A 19238-nucleotide genomic window follows, 5' to 3' on the forward strand; every position below is an offset into this window, starting at 1 on the left:
TGGGAATGTTAACAGTGGGCATTCTTGGTGCCACCCCAAGGGTATTTGCACAACCCAAACTGCCATCACAAGGCTTATTAGAGCCCTGACTTTGTTTCTTTCCCTGCTGTTGGTTATTGGTCTCCTTGCACTGATGACGGCATGTTGACGGCTGAAGAAGCTCCACTGTCACAGGATGGTCTAGGTCAGGGACCGACAAACCTAGGCTCTTGGCCATAGGCGGCTCTTTCAGTACGGACATGCAGCTCTGAAGTAAATTAAAAATGAAAATAAAGCTATCACCGGTTCATGTATAACAGATATTATTCAGACCATGGTGACTTCGTTTGTTTGTGAAAATCTGCTGTGGCTCTTGAAGACGTTGTGAACTGCTGTGAGGGACAGCATGGGCTCTTTCATGGCAGGAGTTTGCCGAGGCCTGGTGTAGATGATCGCGCTCACCTCCAGGGACAGGATGGGCAATGGTCGCCCATAGGGACCGGAGCCCGGGTTGTCAGTAAATTCCCATGGGCCATTTGTTTGCCCAAGACCCACCAATTCCGTGAGGCCATAGTCAACAGGTGCAAGGTCACCCCACCCCCAGGACACCAAGAAAAGTACAGCCTTCATAGGTTTTGGGGGTCACTGGAGACTATACCCCACTTGGCTCAGTAGTTGAGACCACTCAATCAGTTGGTTAAAAAAAAAAGGAGTGCTTCTGAAGATGGGAACAAAGAACAGCAAAGAACAGCATGAAGCTTTTGTAACCCAAAGTGTCATTTGTGCTCAGGAAAGCCCTGGGTCCCATATGAGATGGCCATGCCCTCCCTCCCTGCCCCTGACTGGTGCACCTCCAGAATCAGCTCCCTTCTCTGTAAAGAGAGGGACAGGCCCATTGCCTGCAGATGCCCGGTACACACATGACTCTAGCCACAGCATGCAGAACTAGCTCAGGGCAAAGCGGCCAGCGGACTAGATTCAGGCTGTGTGGATGGCTCCAGAGTCCTGGTCGAGTGGGGACTAAGAATACATCTGTGATCCACAAGACCAGCAGTTTGAAACCACCAGCTGCTCCTCTAGAAACTCACAGGGACGGTACTACTCTGTCCTTCAGTGTGGAGGTGAGTCAGCTTGGACTCAATGGCCCTGAGTTTATCTTTGTTTTGTTGATGAATGGTCATGACCATGAGTCCTGGCCCTAAGCCCTTTGCACAGACAGTTGATGGTGAATCAGCCAAGGGCATAAGGAGCGGAGGCTGCTGCTGGGCAAAGTCCTCTGAAGGAGAGCCCTGCCACCTGGGCTGGCCCCCGGCCTTGGACACTGACCTGCTTCTCCCATAGCAGCCTTCCCTCTTTCCCCGCTGCGGACCAACGAGTAGCTGCTCATGCACAAGGTAGAAGGAAAGCCGCATTCTTTGGTCTCCATGTACCTCAGGCAAATTTAAAGTCACTGGGCATGAGTTGTGCTGCTAACTACAAGTTCAGCAGTTCAAAACCACCAGCTGCTCCTCAGAAGAAAGGGCTTTCCACTCCCATAAAGATACAGCCTTGGAAACCCACAGAGGGCAGTTCTTCCCTGTCTTATAGTCTATGAGTCAGAATCAACTCAATGGCAGTGATTTTTTTTTCCTGCAGGGGGATGTGGGGTGGGGGAAAGGAAAGGGCTATATCCAGATATGTATTCATGGAAATAGGACTTAATCACCTGCAGCAAGTGACTGTTGAGGTCAGAGGGGTTGACTACTGACTTCACACGACGAGGACCTGCTAACTCTTTCAGGAACATGATACAGTCCTGCAAAGCTCCAAGGTGACGGAGTGGGCTCCTGGACCACGTTGGGGCCTGCTAGGGCGTGGCCTGAGGATCTGGAACTTCTGGAACCCTGGTGGGGTAGTGGTTACAAGTTGGGCTGTCATCTGCAAGGAGAACAGTTCGAAACCACCAGCCGCTCCTCAGGAGAGCAGCGGTGCTTTCTACAACAGTGATGTCTCAGAAACCCACAGGGGCAGTTCTTCCCTGTCCTATAAGGTCACCGTGCGTGAGTCAGCATCAACCTGATGGCAGTGAGTTTGGTGATGGACGTTCAGGGATGGTGTGTTAGTCTGGGAAGACTAGAGAAGCAAAATTCATAAACACGCAGAATTTAGGAGCATTTTATATAAAGGGCAATTGTACATTAAGCATCCCAACCCAGTGCTGTCCAAGCCCATAGGTCCAACATTAGCCCATATGTCTGACACCAATCCACAAAGTCCCCCTCAAACTCACAAAACACACACAATGACGCTGACTGCAGGAGGAAAGCTGAATCAGTGAGCTCATAAGCATCTCAGCGCTGGCAGGGGTCTCCACACGGCTGCTCCAGCACCCAGGGCTGCATTGGGGTAGGCCCATGTGGCTTCTCCTCAGGAATGTCTTGCAGGAAGTGAGTCTTCCCAGCTGAGGCACAGAACGAGCTAAGGCAGCCGCACACTGGTCTTACCATCAGAGAGCAAGAGACCAGACAGGTGAGGCTTGTTGAGCCATTTATCTCCCGACTCTTCAATTAATCCCACATGTGTTCACTGGCCAGGTTGCCACGATAAACCTTCATCACAGATGGCTTCTTAGAGCAGGCCATTTAGATAGATTTGTTAAGACTCTGAATGGTCCGCAGTATACCTCAGGTTGAAAGCGATTCCATTGTAACACACGTAGAAGTTGTGTATAAACAATACTCTCCACCCATTCTATCAATCCTTCTAAATGCAGTCTGATCTGCTTCATTAATGTGTGTGAGACAATCCTCCCTACCTTACCCCCACCTCCACCCCTTGCTGGGTTTTGCCAAGTATCCAGAATATGGTTGTTGTTCTTAGTAACCCCTGAGTGGATTCCCATTCAGAGCCACTCTGTGCCTGGCAGAGACAGAGTGAAACGCTGCCCCATTCTGCGCCATGCATGTAGTCTCTGCCATGCCAATCCATCTGCCTGAGGCTCTTCCTCATTTTATGCCGACCCTCTACTTTATCAAGCAAGACCTTCTTCTCCCAAGGACTGGTCCTTTGGATCAACATGCCCCAAGGACGTCTTCCCCTCCTCGCTTCCAAGGGGAATTCTGATCCAGAAGCATCGTTAATGGTAAGAACCGAGAAGATATTTCGCCCTGTGTTCGGACAGGGCAGCCTCAAAACAAAGAGGACCTCGCTGCTAACACATTCATGCCACCAGTGCTGGGTCTCGTGTGAACAGCCCTCTGCCCTCCTATTCCCAGGCGCCCTCTTCGTCCTTAAAAATGTCGGACTCAGACTGACCCGGGCGAACATTCCATGGTTTCGACAATGAGACAGACAGATGGACGCATTTCCACTTACTGAAGTTTATTAGGTACAAAGAAAGGGACCTGCAGAGATAAACATCAATAAATATAAAATACTTATGAGAGGTTGGGATAGGGCGGGGAAGGGTCCGCCCTTCCGTGTCTGTGAGAATATGCGGGGATGGTTGAACGCCTCTAGGTATGGACTTCTGATCAGGAGCTAAGTGGTAATACTGTCGGGTGGCGGTGGGGGGCTGGGCGGAATGAGTTCCAGGGCCCATGAGCTCAGTGATGGGTCTCTGGAAGGGATGTGAGGCCAGATTCCTGAGATTTCTCCCTCGTGGTGATTTTTGGTTTCTGCTCTTCCTTCCCCCTATCCTTGGACACTGCCCTTTTTAAATTTCCACCTGGATCAACACCCCGCCGGGGCAGGCGCTCTGCTATGCGGGTGGGGTTGCCTTTGCCTAGAACCTCCTAATCACGATTATTAAAACTTTCATGATCATGTTACCTGACTGGGAGGGCCGTGAAATGGATACTAAGAAGTTCTGACCTTTTGGGAACATTCCAGAGCGAATTAAACAGAGCAGCTATGCTCAGCGCCGACGACCTACGCTGCTTTTCCTTCGATTTAGGGGGGACAACTTGGCATGGCTTGCTCCCCGGGGAAGGGAGCTTAACCCTGCTCCGTTGCTGCTACCTGGAGAGAAAGCGGGATAGGAAGCCTAGCAGCGATGTAGGAAGCCGGAGTCGGCTGCTAAGTTTCTGCCCTGTGCTTGCCCAAACCTGCCAGACAACAGCCTTTCCTGGATGGCGCGGACTCGGGGCACCGGGTAGCAGTAAGGTGTGGGCGGTTCCGATTCAAACGTCTTTTTTTCTCTTGTATTCACTTTTCCTCCCTCCTCACTTCTCCTCTCCCTGATTTCTTTGAGTCCGGAAGCATTCTGAACACAACCCAAAGACCAGTTGCGCCCTTCTTTGTGGACTCCTTCCTCTGACCCAGAGAGGCCTGGTGGCATTGTGGGGTTACATGGTGGGCTGCGCACTGCAAGGTCTGTAGTTCGAGCCTCACCAATGCCTCTTGGGGAGGAAGAGGGGGCTTTTGACTCTTGCCAAGAGTCACCATCTTGGAAACCCACCGGGGTGGGGGGTTTCTAGCTTGAGTCAGAAATGATTTGATGCCAGTGGATGCTGGGTCCCACCCAGCCCTCCCCTCCAAGCGTGGGGAGCATAGGGTGCAAGCAAGCCCACTCTGCTCCCAGGCAGCTCTAGAAAACAGGTGAGACAAGTCTCTGCTCATCTTGCCCTTTCCGTAGCCAGGGCTGGTCTATCTTCCGGGGCAGCCAACTCCTCCTTAGAAGGGAGCGCAGGCTTGCAGGATGGATAAGTTCCCAGTTGGCGCTGTGGGTTAAATATGGGGCCGCTCACAAGGTCAACAGTTAAACCACCCCCCACTCTGAGGGGCTGGGAGTGGGGGAGGATGAGGCTGCTTGCTCTGGTGAGAAGGGGCAGTCTCAGAAAGCCTACGGAGGGTTGCCGGAGTCGGCTGCCTCGGCGGCAGTGGACTTGGCGTTTCTTAAGGTTTTGTTTCATCACGTGTTTCGGTCTTCACCTTTTTATCTCCTATTTTCCATGCAGAACTTGCACTCCGGGTGGGGGGTGGGGGAGACCTCTGAGATAAAAATAGTGATTTACTATGCATTGCCTATATTTCTAACCTGCAGGGAAAATACTGAAATATCATACAGTTCATCTCAGCCTGGTTGCAAGGACAGGGCTGGGGCTTCTGAGGGGGCAGGATGGCAATTCACCATGGAGAACTGGGCACAAGGGGCTGTAAACAGTTAAATCATTGGCTACCTGTAGGACGAATCCATTATAAATGGGACCCTGGGGCGGCAGTCGAGGGGGCAAGCCCTCTCCTGGCTTTATTTTGTGTCATATTTACATTCGGCAGCAAAAAAAATTTCCCTGTACTGTGAGACAGGTACGAGTGTGGAGTCTCGTCCATCGGAGGCTTCCTGGCGGTATCATCGGTGTGTGGGCCGGGGATACGTGACTTGCTCTGAGCTACATCTGTCGTAAGGCATTGTTTCGTCTGATTTTGCAGTGGGTGCAACATGAGAATCCAAAGCCATGCCAGTAAGAAGCTGCTGTGGATGCTGGGGCTTGGGGACTACCTGGAGATGAAAGTGTCTTCTAAAAATGCTTCAGAATCTAGGGAGGACCAGCCTTCGAGAATGCGCGTGCGTGCGCACACACACACAAACACATACACAGTCATGGAATGGACGCTAAGGGCTGGGGACAGAGCTCTATCTGTCCTGGCCAATGACTGCCAGGCACTTTTTTTTTTAAGGAGAAAAGTTGGTTTCGTTTTTTAAATTATGCAAATCAAAGTTGACTACAACACTGATTTAAAGCGTGTGCAAACCACCTATTTACAATAAAGAAATGCTCCGTGCAGAGCTCGTATGCCAACTGAAGTGCCCGGTGAGTGAGCTGGGGGCTGGCACGATGTCCCGGGGCTCTCCGGGCCTGGCTTCCTCTGCCGTCTCACCGCAGTGTCTTCAGCGGTAGCTGTGGAAACACAGGGAAAGATGACCTGTGGGCTGGCAGGGTCTCGGCACACACGACCCCACCCCATGACTGGGCACCATTACTCTTCCCGAATGCCAGGCGATATGGGCTGGAAGACAGCTCATCATTAGCAAGGAGCTCATTTTTTACCCAGGGGCTCATGGGTGGCAGAGAGATGAAATGAGGCTCCAGAGGACCTAACACCCATTTTTAATCATTTTGCTGTAATAACTATATATATATAAATAACTATAGATACATATATTATACAACATTTGCCAACTCAACAATATTTAAATGTAAAATTCTGGGACATGGTTACATTCACAGTGTACAACTATCACCTCTGTCATTTTCCAAAGTACCCCATCACCAGTGGCCCCGAAGCAATGATGCTCCCTTCTTCCCTCCATCCCTCCGCTCCTCTCCCCACCGGTCACCACTACTAAGTTTTGGGTGCTATATATTTGCTATGTCATATAAATAAGGTCATAGAAGTCTTTTTGTGAGTTACTTATTTCCCTCAGCATGTTTTCCCAAGGCTCATTCATTCCTATTGTCATACATATTGGGATTTCGTTCTTCTTCGGGGCTGTGTAGTACTCCATGGTATGCATATACCGTGTTTTGGTTATCCAACTGTTGACAGGCATGTGGGTTGTCTCCCCTTTTTTGATATTGTGAGCTGTGCTGCATGGAGCATTCCCACTCACGGTGCTTTTGAGTAAGTGCCTGGCACTGGGCTTGCTGAGTCATATGGTAATTCGATATTTAATGTCTTGGGGCACCACCAGATTGTTTACCACAGCAGCTGGTTAGTTTTGCATCCCCACCAGCAATGGACGAGAGTCCAATGATGTCATCTAAACATCTGTAGGACTGAGCATCCCCATGTTCATGTACTAGGATGCTCAGGAATCGTCGGGCCTTTGATGGAGACCCCAAGACAATGCAGTGTTAACGAGAATGGGCAGGGGCCACGGTTTATTTAATGCAGTTCATCCAGCCAAAGTCTCTGTGACTCCCATCAAACCACCGTTTCCTGCATGGGCCTGGGCAAGAAGGTGGAGGAAGACTCTGATAGGATTCACCCCTGAGTCATGGTGACGCCCACCTTGGTGGGTATAAAGTGAGTCCTCTGAGAAGCAAGAGGGGTGAGGGATTTTACTACCAGCATGAGCTAAGAGTGGCGCATGCCCACTGGATCGGGCACCCTGCAGCATCTTGATCCAGAAGCCAGCTGTGACATCAGGGGAGTGGCAGAGGAGACGAAGCAGCAGCAGAACCAGCAGTCAGAGCACGAAACAGAGTGGTGGGCTTCCCAGGCCACAGAGCAAGTATATGGTGCTTGTGGGCAGGAGGCTTGTGCAGTGGGGTGCCAATTAAGGCTGGGAACCTAATTGGGGGAGCTGGGCTTGCTGACCCAGGGAGCTGGAGCTGAATGCCATTGGTCTGAGGCTGACTTCGGAGTGGCATGCTCTTTGGGCCTAAATTAGCAGCCCTGAAGCCACTTTGTCACATGCCCTGACTGAACATCTCTATCCTGAGTATTTTTCACCTGCATTGTAACCTGTAACATCCTTCATAAAGCCTGTAACCGTGACCATTGTCAGTGTGTTCTGTGTGGCCTCTGCAATGAATGACAGAAGCGAGACGAAAACATAGAGCATTGTTTGAGCTAGAACACAGAACAGGACACAGGTGCTCACATTTCCAGTCCGAAACTCCACGCATGCACCGATCAGTTGTGTCCTGTGTCCTTAAGCCTCCCTTGGTGCATTGCTTGCTTTGACGAGAAGCCTGTGATTTCTCTGGGCAGTTGCATTTTGCCTCACTGAAGTCAAAAGGCAGTAAGATGGTATCCAACTGGACTTAAAGGACATGGTTTGACGGAGGGACTCTCACACGAGGCTTAACAGTCCATCCTTGATGAAACATCCACAGGGAGGAGGGAAGTTCAAGCGGCTAGGTGGATGGCCGCCATGATGCTGAGGACCAGATCCTCAATAATGGTCCCAATAGACTTGTCCTGGTGATGGTGGAGGGTGACAGACACTGTCTTTGGAGATTCGAACATGCCAGGCAGGGCAGCGAGGTCCTAGTGGATCAAGAAGCCCTGGACAAAGAGCCAGAAGATCTGGGCATGTGACTCTGGGCACATGACTTAACCCTCGGCGCTTGGTGGGTAAAGTGGTGGGTAAAGGCTCACGTTATCTCCTATCAAGGATCCAATGAAGAGTTCCGACGCAGGCGAGCTACCTGGACAATGTGAGGAGCCATCCATGTAAATGTCGGGGTTTCTGATTTTGATGATTACTTTCTGGACACACAAGTAATGGGTCTAATGGTAGAAAAGTGGAAAATTGAAGTGCACCAGGAACAAAGGCAGCACCAGCCATGGTATTTCCAAATAGATGTCTGTTCACCATTTTGTGCATATTCTTCCTGCCCGCCTTTCCTATGCATACAAATGTCTCCCATAAGCACACGTGTGTACCTGGTTTTGAACCCGTGAACATTGGAGGATGATTATGGCTGTTCTTGGGCTGGCAGTGTGGCGGAAAGGGGATGCGTGTCTTCCAGCAGCCATGCTCTCCTCTCCTCTGGTTCCTTCCCTCACACACCACATCCCTCCAGGGTTGACACAGCTGCAGAGATCCACGCTGCCACCCTATCTGTCTCACACGGAACTCAAAACAGCAGGCGGCCACAGGAGGACCCAGTGCAGGTTTTGAAAGAAACAATGGGTCTTTAAGGAGGCATCTGAGCGGGCACTGGGAGATGCCATCTCTGCCTGGGTTAGGGAACACTTCTGGCCACATGACCTTAGTGAGAGAAATAGCATTTCTTTGGAGTTCACCTGACGCAGTACAAGTCCCTAACTGGCTTCCCCTCCAGCTTTGTCACTTTCCTCTCCAGGATTTGAGTACGTTTGAGCAAACTTGGCCCAAACCAATGGTAAATAGATAATGATGGAGATTACATCTCTGTGTAATTGCTGTGGAAGATGGTTTGAACATAGAGTTAGCATATTACCCAGCAATTCTACTTCCTATTATATACCCCAAGGACTCAGAAGTAGGGACTAAAAGAGATGTGCAGATACCAATGTTTGTTGCCGTGTTTTCTCATAATAGCCAAAAGTAGAAGCAAGGTGCCCGTCAACAGATGAATATAGGTAAACGAAATGGTGTGTGCATATAATATTCCATTGTGGGTATGCCTGGGCACCCCCAACGGAAGGATATTCTTCAACTATAGGAGAAATGGAGTTTGGATCTGTGCCATGCTGTGAGTGAACTTTGAAAACATGATGCCGTCTGACACAGGTCAGACACAACAGGACAACTGTTGGATGAGCTGCCCTCTATGAAGCATCTTGAATCGGGAAGCATATAGAGATGACAGTTTGTCGGGTGGGAGGGGGCTGTGAGGTCTTTGCTGAAGGGGTACGGTGTTTCTGTTTGGGGTGCTGTGAAACTTGACAGCGGACAGTGGAAATAGCTGATTGCACAATGTAGTGAATGTACTTAATGTCCCAGAAGGGTTGACTTAAACGTGACTACAACGGCAAAAGTTCTGTTACATCTATTTTATGGACGTAAAATGGAAACCTGAAGGGTCCCAAAGAAAGCCCTGTCTTCTGGGGATGAGTGAGAACAAGACTCTCCGCCTGGAGAACGTTCCCGGGCCTTTCTCTCAGGCTCCCTGGGACATCATCATGAGTGGAGACCTCAGGAGTCAGTCAGTGAGGTGCTTTTTGTGGGATGAGTCTAGGGGCTTCTGGGCTGGCAAACGTGGTGGCGATGAGAGGGAGGCCCTCTTTCACCCTTGAGGTTTATAGATGATGGGGTTTCCTCCCAGCTGGAAACAAAGTCCACAAAAAACGCTCTCCAGGAGGAAAGAGAGTCAGAGGGAAAACAAACGTTTGGCTGCTCAGTTTGGCTGCTTAGTCTTTCAATGTGCCTGGAGGAAAATTCCTGGGTTTATACCCAGGGACTTGAGAGCCTTGTTACCTGAGAATGTCTGCCTTTGATGTCATCCAGGGTCTGCCCCATCACCTCGGCTGGGTGCCACGGACCGGGAGTGCGGCCTGAAAGAAAGAGGAGCAAGCTCACCATCCACTGACCCAGGGCTGGCTGGACGCCTTCCGGAAGGAGCTTCAGCTCTGTGACACTTAGCTAAACGGTTATTCCATGATGCCCACCTTCCCGACATGATCACTGAAGACAGACATGTGTGTAAGCAAATGCGGTGAAGAAAGCTGATGGTGCCCCACTATCAAAAAGATGTAGCGTCTGGGGTCTTTAAGGCTTGAAGGCAAACAAGCGGCCACCTAACTCAGAAGCAACAAAGCCCACAGAGAAGAAGCACACAGCCTAAGCGAATACAAGGTGTTGAACGGACCAGGTAGCAGACACCAAGGAACAAAAACCATCATTGTGTGATCACCTTCCTCACATAAGTGCTGAAGACGAATGTGTGCATAAGCAAGTGTGGTGAAGAAGGCTGATGGTGCCCGGCTACTAAGGCTTGAAAGTAAACAAGCAGCCATCTAGCCCAGAAGCAACAAAGCCCACATGGAAGCAGCACACCAACATGTGTGATCATGAAGGCAGAGGGGACCAGGTCTCAAACAACAGAAGCAGGGGGAAAAAATCACATCACCGTGAATGAGGGGAGTACGTGATGGGGACCTAAGGCCCATCTGTAGCCAGCTGGACATCCCTTGCAGAGGGGTAGTGGGGAGGAGATGGGTCACTCGGGGTTCAGTGTAGCAATGATGAAACTCAAAATCTTCCTCTAGTTCTTGAACGCTTCCCCCCCCCACGCCCAAATTATCATGATCCCAATTCTACCTTGTGGACCTGGTTAGACCAGAGGATGCACAGCGGTGCAGTAGGGATCTGGAAACACAGGGAATCTAGGACGGATGGACCCCTCAGGACCATCGGTGAGAGTGGTGACACCGGGAGGGAAGGGGGTGTAGAAAGGGAGAACCGATCTCGGGGATCTATGTGTAGCCTCCTCTCTGGGGTGAGGGGAGACGCCAGGCAGTGTAAGATAAAATAATTATTTATAAACTATTATGGGTTCATGGGGGAGGGTGAGCGGAGAGGGTGGGGGAGGGAAAAAAAAGGAAAACGAGCTGATTCCAGGAACCCAAGTGGGCAACGAATGTATAAGGGTGCTTTACTCAATTGATGTATGTATAGAATGTGATAAGAGTTGTATGAGTCCCAATAAAATGATTTATTAAATAAAAAAATATTCCACAAAAAAGAAAAAATAGCAACAGCAAAGGGGTCGGGGATCACAAGAGACCCTCTGCCGGAAACCTGCGGGCTTCCTTCTGTGTGTTTCCAGCCGCTGGCTCCTATGGCACAGTGATGACGGCACAGAGACGCCGTGCCTGACACGCTTTGGGTAGAACAAATGATTAAGGTCCATGTTCTAAATGCAAGAAATCTGGTGGTGCTATGGGTTAGACAATGGGCTGCTAACCACCACAGCACTGGTTCAAAGCCACTGGCCACTCCATTGGAGAAAGATGAGGCTTTCAGCATCTGTAGAGATGTACAGGCTAGGAAACGCTGTAGAGGGTTGCTATGAGTCGGAAGCAACTCAGTGGCAGTGGGCTTATATAAGTGAAGGAGCCCTGGTGGCTTTATGGGTTAGGGGATGGGTTGTTAACCTCAAGGTTAGCAGTTCAAATCCACCAGCTGCTCTGTGGGAGAAAGATGAGACTTTCAGCTCCGCTAAAGATAGCTTCAGAAACCCCATGGTCAGAATCAACTTGATGGCAGTGGGTTCGGTTTGGGGAGTTGCCATCTAAATGATGATCCTGCGGGCCCCAGCCAGTGTTTCATTCTATGAAACACATGGTTGCTGGGAGGTTGGACCGACTCCACAGAACCCGATAAGAACATCATCTAAATGGAGTCCTTTGGTGGCACAAACGATTCATGTGCTCAGAGTTTCAAATCTGTCCAGAGGCAACTCAGAAGAACGTTCTGGTGTACTTTGGAAAAATGAGCCTGGCACGCATGGGGTCACCAGAGCGTGAAAATGGGAGTCATCATCACTGGTTTGACAACAACTAGTTCCATCATCTAAACGTATGTGAACAACGAAGCAACAGCAAACCGAAACCCACTCCATTCCGTCAGCTCCGACTCACAGCGACGCTGTGGGACAGAGTCAGCTGGCCTTATGGAGTTTCCAAGGCTCGAATCCTCACAGAAGCAGACTGCCTCGTCTTATTCCCATTAAGCAGCTGGTGGGTTTGAACCCCAACCTTTGAGCTAGCAGCTCAGTGCTTAATCACTGAGCCACCAGGTCTCCATAAATGCATGTCAGTGCTTTCGAGTTCACGAGGTGCCACCATCTCTGGACATGCTCATTTGCTCAATATGCCCAGCATGTGTCAGGCTGGTTATAACAGGAGGAGCCGATCTGCTGGCAGAAACCAGGAACCTGTTCCATGAGGATCTAACTCACCTCTCTGAAGTACATTATACTTAACCACGGACATATCTTGTACCTTCCCCTGGCACAGAAACACTGACCAACGCTTGGTGGCCAACCTATAGGACTTGGAGAAGACCCAGGAAGGGTTTACCAACTGGGCTTGTTATTAAAGCTGGGTCTCCTTGAGATCCTCTTGGAGCTCTGTCCAGCCTCCGACTGCCATTCCGGGAGCTGTGAAATGGGGCAGGACAAAGGTGGGCTCTGAGGAGCAGACCTGACTGCCAGCTCTGGGCCAACACCATCTCTCCAGGAGACAGGACGCCATGGCATAGATCGAGAGGCAGCAAGGCATGTGCAGAGAACAGAACATGGAGCAAAGATCCTGAACCTCAACCCTTCTGTATGGATTGAATTACATGATCCAATCCCCCCTCTTCCACCCCCCCCAAAAAAAAACGAAGTCGTAATCCCTGGCACCTATGAATGTGACGCTCTTTGGAAATAGTGTCTTTGCAGATGGACTGAGTTAAGGATGGAGATGAGGTCAAACTAGATTAGGCTGGACCCTCTAGCCAAGAACTGGTTTCCTTAGAAGAAGAGCCACAGAAGAAAGATGGCTGTGTGAAGACAGGGGCAGAGAGTGGTACGATGCTGCCACAAACCAAGAAGCTCCCGGGCCATCCCCCAAACAGGACCAGATAAAGAAAGTGCGTGCCTGGGTCCTTCAGGGAGAGGATGGACCAACCTGCTGATGCCCTGAATCCAGACTTCTAGCCTCCAGTGTTTGCTCCAGAACCCTGAGAGAATGCATTTCCGGTGTTGATTATGGAGCCAAGGACCTCCGAGGGCACAGCGCCTCCCCACTCACTTGCTCACTGAAGGGTTGGAGGTTCAAACCCATCATGGGTGTCATGGGAGAAAGATGTGGCAGTCTGGTTCTGTCAAGACGTGCAGCCTTGGAAAAGCCTATGGGCTAAGTCTAGTCTTTCCGATAGGGTCACTGGGAGTCAGAATTGGCCACTCTGCTTTTGTGGCCCTTTCCCCAGGTAGCTCTAGGAAACAGATGCTCCCCAGCTTTGCCACTAGCCGTGACCTTGACTTCTGGCTTCAGTGTCTTCCGCTGCCCGTGAAGGAGTTGTCCTAGATCACCCTGAAGGGCCTTCCTGGTTCTAACACTGGAGGCTTCTCAAGGTGTGTAAGTGAAAGACGTGACAGGTTCCATGGGAGACAACAGCTCTAGTATCTGCCAGATCTCAACCTTAGAAACGGTCTATTTGGCTTTTTCTCTCTGTTCCTGCTGTCACTGTCACAGTCCTAATTGGTCTGAGAGAGACTTGTCACTCCGTCCTCAACCATATGCCTGAGAGAAGAATTGAGCCCACCTAATCCCTGAGAGAAGACACCCTACACTTCCCTCACCGCGGGTGCTGGGACCAGCAGTGGGCTCATCTCAGTGTTCTGCATCCAATTGGAATTTTAGAGTTAGCTCTTGTGCTTGCTAAAGGACTACATAAAAAGACTTCATTAAAAGTTCATAGGGCAGACTCTAGTTGCCTTGCCCCAGGGAGGACTCTGCTGTGTGCTTCCTTGACCTTGGACCCGGCAGCCCCACGTGAGTGGAAGGACTTCCAGTATATTAACTGTTTCACAGAAGTGAGTTGAACTGAACCCCCTGGACTGCTGTGTGGACTAACTAGCTGTTATTTTCTTCCTCCCTGTTTACACCTACCCAAACATATACACAAGCATAAGTGTCCTGGTCTCGTTTCTCTAGAGAACGCTGCCTAACGCAGAAAGATACTGGAATGGTCCCACAAACGGTTTGAAATCCCTTTGTCTGTACAGGTGTGGGTGTCATAGAACAAAGAGCCCCTGAGCCAGAGAGGAAAGCATCGAGAGAAGGAAGACTACCGGCATGCCAGCCTCGAGTGATGAGCCTTGTTAGACTTTGGTGTTCGTATGTCTAGCCTCTCCTCGCTCCACTTTACTCAGTCTACCTCCGGTCCTCTTCGCACACACATACCCACATCATGTATCACTACAAGATGAGTATTTTACCCTCCAAATGACATGGTCTTCTGCGTACTTTTAACACACCGGGGTTTGTTTACTTATTTCCTTAACGTGGCCATGGTAATGTTTTCGCACATTATTCAATATCCTTCTACGACACTTTAACTAGTCGCACTGGCTTTGCCTGAATTGACTTCACCCCGCTGTTGGAGATGTAGGCTAGTTCATGTTCCTTATTCTGGGTGCATTTGTGTTTGTTCACTTTTATTAGTGTTCATGGAGTCTCTCGCCCCCTACAAGGAGCTGGAGGTGGACCAGTGAATAAGAGGGACACAGCCCTTGCTCTCCGAGAAATAACCCAGTATGTGAAGATGACACGAAGTAGTGGCGGAGGAAGGGCTGCTATTTTCTAGAGTAGAGCAGCGAGGCAGCGGCTCAGTAGGATCACAGTCGATCAAAGACTCGAAGGGAGGAGGGGGGGAGTCTCAAGGAAATCTGAGGGAAGAGGGGCCCACACAGAAGGACCAAGACAATGGGATGAGCCAGAGGCCAGAGTGTGCTTGGAACGTTCCAGATGCTTCAGAAGTCAGGGTTGGGGGGGGGAGTGAGGTGGGGGAAGGGGAGTGAGTAGCTCGTGTGGCTCTTCTGTTCCACAACAGGAATTTCCAAGTGGCTTGGCGTGAGATGGGAATTCACTGGAAGGTTGGGGGCAGTTGGTAGTATCAGTTGACTTGGGGTTTAGATGAATCACTCTGGGGCTGCGGGTGACGCAGGGAAGCCTATCAGCAGCTTACCCCACCAGCTGGGAGAGACGTTGGTACCCCACTCCTCCCCCAGTTTGGTGGGAGTGGCAGAGGTGAAGAGAAAAGGGCGGCTTTGGGGTGCATTTTATGAGTTCTCTCGTATGTTCTATGGCTCTGTAGTCATTCGAAAGCAGCGGAGCAGTCTGTGTGTGGGTGGGGGTGGGGGGCAGTGCTCCCAGAAAGTCAGGCCAAGGAGCTCTTCAGGGAGTGATCAACTGTGCCCATCGCCTCTGACCAGTGGACTGGCCACGTGAAGGGCCCCTGTTAGTCTTGACGTGAGAGTGCTTTCCCTGTTGTGGCGGGAGAGGGGATAGGATGAAGACCGGGGAGGGAGCAGGTGGGCAGCAAGAGGAGAAAATGGCCACAGGCCAGAGGCGTAGAGCAATATGGCCAGGAAGCAGGTGGAGCCGAGGCAGCTCCAGAGGCAGGGCTGCACCTTTGCAGGTGCAGAGGGACCCAGGAGTGATGTGGAACGACCAGAGTCCTGTTGACCTCACATGTCGCAGAGAAGAACTGCATTCCACGGGGCTTTCTGGGTTGTGATCTTTCTGAAAGAAGACCCCCAGCCCTTTCTCTCAGGGGTGTGTCTGAACTGACAACCTTTCCAGGAATAGTTCAGCGTAATCTGTGCTACACATGGGGCCGCCATGAGTCAGAATCAGCTCAATGGCAAGGTCTCTTCTGAGAAGAGAGGAGCAGTTGGGGAAGACAGAGATCTTGTATGGTGGAGTTTATGGAAGGGGTGTGGCCCATGGCCTCCACAAGGCTCGGTGGAGATAAGTCCACCAGGGCAGAGTCCAGTCCAGCCGCCCTCCACAAAGGCGGAAAGGACACCTGGCAGGAGGGGATTACATCAGCGGATGCTCTCAGCCCCGGGGCATGTAGATGACACGAGCCACCCGGACCGCTCAAGAGACTGCAGAATCGGGTGGAGGGGTCCTTCCACTGATGGGAATAGTGGTGGCTAGTTTGGGCACAGTGGGTATTTGCTCTGCTGCTAAGCCCCCAATCAGAGGTTTGAGCACACCAATTGCTCTGCGGGAGAACACACCTGGCCTTCTATTCTCACAGCCTGGGCAGCCTGTGGGGCAGCAGCCAGGTGTCAGACCGACTGAAGGGCACCCAACAACCACAGCAACAACACGGCTTCACTGTAAATGCCACAGAAGCCTGTGTGACAGCAGAAGCTACCACTTAAACACAGCCAAGGGCGACGTCCTCACCGCACTGGGATGAAGGTGATTTTGCCGGGAACCCCAGAGGAGCATGATTATGTTTGGGCGCCTGTCTCTTTGCCCTTCCCGTCCCCTCCAGGGTGAGTGAGGGGACTCATTTATCTAAATCTCCTCCCGGGGAAAGGGCTTCAATGGGGATCTGTGGATCTGGGGATAACGATGGTGACAACCATGACATCACTCTTTCTGAAACCATTATGTTGGTTCTTATCATGATGTTTTAAATCATTTTTTTAGAACAAAAGAAATGATATATTGAAAGAAAATGACAAACCCTTGTAAAGTGGAGACAGTAAAGTTGCCATTGGAAGAGCTAACCATGAAGAGTGTGTGTATGTGAGATGTGTGTGTGTGTGTGTGTGTGTGGTATGTCTGTGTGTATGGCTTGGTGTGTGTATATATGTGTGTGTGGTGTGTATGTTGTAGTGTGTGTATGATATGTGGTGTGGTGTGTATGATATGTGATATGTGGTATGGTATGTGTATGTGTCGTGTGTGTGGTGTGTGGGGTTTATGTGTGTATGGTGTGGTGTGTATGCATGTGTGTATATGTGATGTGTGTGGTGTGTATGTGTGATATGTGTGTGATGTAGTGTGTGTGGTGTGGTGTCTGTATGCATGTGTATAAATATGATGTGTGGTATGTGTGGTGTGGTGTGTTATGCATGTATGTGTGTGGTGTGTGTGTGGTATGCATGTGATGTGTGGGGTGTATATATGTTTGCATGTACATATGTGGTGTGGGGGGTATGATGTGCATGTATGTGTGCAAGTGTGGTGCGGGGTATGGTGTGATGTGGTGTGTGTGTGTGAGTGTGTGTGTGTGTGTGTGTGTGTAGGTGTAGAGAAGGAATGACAGAAGTAGCCAAGAAGAGGGGGACGTCCGGCATGAGCACTGCCCTGGGAAGCCCAGGCACAGGCTCATCTGGAAGGACCGCCGCTTTCTCCCAGACCATGAAGCCCTGTGATGTGTGTGTGTTAGGGGCTGGGGGCAGGGAGGTCAGTAGTGAGCAGGGGAGACTGTAAGGAGCAAGGTAACCAGACAGGTACAGCCCACAGCAGACTCACATTAAAGTCATCAACAGGTCCAGCCAGGTGACAGGGACAGGATCAGTTACTTTTGCCAGGAGACCAGTGGGGCAAGCCATGTCCACCCAGGCCCCATCAATCTATGACACGATCCCATTTTGAAATTGCAAATGCCCTCTAGTCTGCAGGATGACAGTTCATTTAATAGGGTTTTGTTTTTGCTTTGTTTTTTAAATGACTTCTTCCTGAATGCCAGGATGTTCTTGGTATGGGTACCCATTTGGGCACTTCTTGGAGCGGGGAGACTGCCAGCAGTGTGCCCTCCCACAGGGTCATGTGGGGTGATGGGCGCAGCCTTTTTCTGAGTCTCAGGCTCCAAGAGCTCAAAACCATACCCACCTCATATGTCAGTGTATTACATCAGAAGGTTGGGGGACCCCACAGAACAGTGGTGTGCAAGGCTGCACAACAGAAAGAGAGTGCTTTCCTGGGATGGTTGGGCAGGGATCAGCAAAATGCACTCAAACTCCCCTTGGCATAGAAAGATGAGGGGGGCACACCATGCCCTGGCATTTAATACCAATGAGCTTTAAAAGGCTTGTGGAAAAGTGGAATGGAAAGATAATAGAATTTGTCCACGACTTTTATTTTTGAAGCTCCTTTATCTTGTCCATAGAGGTGCCCTGGTGGCATAGTGATTACGAGTTGGGCTACTAACCCCAAGGTCAGCAGTTCGAAACCACCAGCGACTCCTCAGGACAACGATGAGGCTTTCTACTCCCATAAAGAGTTCCAGCCTCACAAGCCCACACGGGTAGTTCTACCCTGTGGCGGGCCTCACAATACAACAGTGAGGCCGAGGAGCTGCAACGAAGACCAGATGGCTCCCACGGGCTAAACGAGTTACCGACTGGCCCGGCACAGGAAATGTGTGCTGACGCTTGATTGGTTGGAGTTATTGTTAGGAGGCAGTTGTTGGTGCTCAGCGCGGACCCCATGTGACAGAGTATCACTGGCCCACGGAACTCTCTAGGACACCATCCTCCCTGGGGCAGATCACTGGGGCTTTTACCGTGTGCAGGTGTGAACGGCCAACCTTCTGGTTAGCAGCGGAGTGCCTAACTTCTGCGACACCAGGGCTCCTCTGCTTTAGAGTTTGGGCCACCAACTCAGATTTCTCTAGGGGCCATCTGCGGCGGGTTAGAGGCCTTCCTAGTTGGGAGTTGGGGACACCACCCCTCACTCCATGTCGACTCTGCTCACTGTTATAGAGGCACTAGCTACTCTGGTGGGTCTACACGGGGATACGATTGGCTCATGCTACCGAGAGGCAGGGAGCCCCAGCATTGTGCATGGCTCGTTGGGCTGTGAACCACGAGATCAGCAGTTCAAAACCACCAGCTGTTCTTCAGGAAAAACGAGGTTTTTTTGCTTCTGTCAAGATTCTACGGCCTTAGCCACCCCCGAAGCAGCTCTACCCTGTCCTATGGGGTCGCTGTGGGTTGAAACGGCTTCCGTGGCAGTGGGCTTCCTTTTGATTCATTCTGTTGAAGCTTCAGCAGGAACTCAGGGGCTCGGAAGGAAGAAACGCACTGAGGATGGAACAGCAGCCCCGTTCACTCACTGGTGCCAAAAAGCAGGGCCTAGAGCCATGGCTTCATTCCATTGGACCCCTTGCTGAGGGTTTGCTCCCCCCACCCCCGAGAGATTGACAATCGTCTTCAACATTTTACCAAGCTCTCCGAGAATCACCTGGGCATCTTGTTACAAGGTAGATTCTATTTCAGTGTTTTAGGCTTGGGGTTAGAAAGGCCCGTTCTCAGCAGGGC

At 50.8% G+C, this 19238-nt stretch overlaps 1 protein-coding gene across 1 annotated transcript in view; it reads right to left on the minus strand.

Annotated features, from left to right (window-relative positions):
- Positions 1–7815: 7815 nt before the first annotated feature.
- WIPF3 (WAS/WASL interacting protein family member 3) overlaps positions 7816–19238 on the minus strand; it is a 98625-nt gene continuing 87202 nt past the window's right edge. The window contains exons 9-10 of the mRNA XM_075557327.1: positions 9851–9951; positions 7816–7956 (exon numbers count right to left, since the gene is read on the minus strand). Of these exons, the coding sequence (XP_075413442.1) occupies positions 7816–7956; positions 9851–9951 (242 nt within the window). The remainder of the gene's footprint in view (positions 7957–9850; positions 9952–19238) is intronic.

Source organism: Tenrec ecaudatus, chromosome 9 (genome assembly GCF_050624435.1).
Source record: "Tenrec ecaudatus isolate mTenEca1 chromosome 9, mTenEca1.hap1, whole genome shotgun sequence".
NCBI lineage: Eukaryota > Metazoa > Chordata > Mammalia > Afrosoricida > Tenrecidae > Tenrec > Tenrec ecaudatus.